This window comes from Myotis davidii, unplaced genomic scaffold (assembly GCF_000327345.1).
Source record: "Myotis davidii unplaced genomic scaffold, ASM32734v1 scaffold539, whole genome shotgun sequence".
NCBI classification, from domain to species: Eukaryota; Metazoa; Chordata; class Mammalia; order Chiroptera; family Vespertilionidae; genus Myotis; species Myotis davidii.
This window is the reverse complement of record NW_006290028.1, coordinates 34,055-35,500: the sequence shown is the minus strand read 5'-3', so window position 1 is coordinate 35,500 and position 1,446 is coordinate 34,055. Positions and strand designations below refer to the sequence as shown.

The 1,446-nt window shown below is 67.4% G+C and overlaps 1 protein-coding gene across 1 annotated transcript in view; it reads right to left on the bottom strand.

Annotated features, from left to right (window-relative positions):
- The window catches only part of UNC13D (unc-13 homolog D (C. elegans)), a gene marked incomplete at its 5' end in the record, with an annotated part of 12,738 nt that overhangs the window by 10,755 nt on the left and 537 nt on the right, over positions 1–1,446 (bottom strand). The window contains 5 exon segments of the mRNA XM_015563302.1: positions 2–100; positions 237–306; positions 455–523; positions 645–689; positions 1,203–1,386. Coding sequence (XP_015418788.1) covers positions 2–100; positions 237–306; positions 455–523; positions 645–689; positions 1,203–1,386 — 467 coding nt within the window.

Below are 1,446 nucleotides of genomic sequence, written 5' to 3'. Positions count from 1 at the left end.
TGTGAATGAGCTGGAACTGGAGGTGGCACCGGCCACGGTCTGGGTAGGTCTCGGTGCAGGGCTCCAGACGGTACCACTGATCCTCCCGGCAGCGCAGGTCCTGGCGGCGGGGTCAGGAGATGCTCATGCCCACGAGTGGGGACAGGGAGGCGCCAGGAGGCAGACCTGGAACCCGCCCCTGATGCCCTCACTGACCCACTCCTGCCTCTCTCCCGCCTCCTCCCCGCCCCACTCACCTGGAGCCTCAGAACCACGTTCCCCAGAAAGTCGTCCTGGCCCTTGTCCTTGCGGGCATCCTTGAAGATCCTGTTCCAGGCAGGGTGCGTGAGGGAGACGGGCCCAGAGCCTGAGGGGCCAGGATGGCACCTGCCCCCCATGTGTGGCCACCGGGCCCAGCAACTGGTGTTGGGTGTTGGGAGCCCCCACTCCTTCCCGGGAGCCCGGCGGCACCCACCTTCGCAGCCCATGCAGGTCTGTGAGCTCCCCGAGCTTCTGCCGGACCGACTCCACCGTGTCCAGGTCCCTGGAGGCACAGGTTCGAGCTGGAGGTGGAGGGCCTCCTGGGAGCTCCTGACCCCGTGGGTTGGAGGCCGACACCTCGCCCCCCCGTGTCTCCCCACTCCACAGCAGGGCGTGCTCCTCACCACATGTCCAGGTGGAAGCTCGCGCTGTTTATGTCCTCAAACTCCCTGTCGGGAGAGGAGGACACGGGTGAGGGCCTCGGAGGGTAAACCCATCGTCCAGGCCACAGCTGCCCCTCCCCGGGAGCACCACCCACTGTGGACTTAGCTCCTTCCTGGCAACTCCACTCCCCCTCCCAACCGCATCCCTCCTCCTTTCAGCTAAGGCTCAGGCTACCCCAGATCAGCCCTGCAAGCTGACCTCTGCACCCCCCACCCCTCCAGCACACGGCCAGCCCTGTCTGTCCGCGCCGTCTGTCCGCCCCGTCTGTCTGCCGTCTGTCTGCTCTGTCTGTCTGCTCTGTCTGTCTGCCCCATCTGTCTGCCCTGTCTGTCTGCCGTCTGTCTGCTCTGTCTGTCTGCCCCATCTGTCTGCCCTGTCTGTCTGCTCTGTGTCCGCCCCGTCTGTCCGCCCTGCCTCAGGAGCAGGCTTCTCTTCCACACAAGCCAGGCCCCTCCCCAGGCCAGGAAGTCCTGCTGGTCTCGCTCCGGGGGACCCTCCCACCGGGACGGGCCACGTACAGAATGAAGGTCTCGTCCCAGACGGGGTTGAGCGTCTGGGCGATGACCTGGGTGCGGTGGGTCTGCTCCTCGGGGATGGTGTGCCTCACCACGGCCTTCGGCTGCCGCCGCCGCGACCCCGGGCTGCCCCCCGGCACGCCCACCCCCTGCTCGATGCCCAGCAGGCAGTAGGGGTCACTGAACCCTAGGGGGAGAGGCAGGAGGGTGTTGGCCGGGCTCTGGGGGGGCCCTTCATCACCCCCAC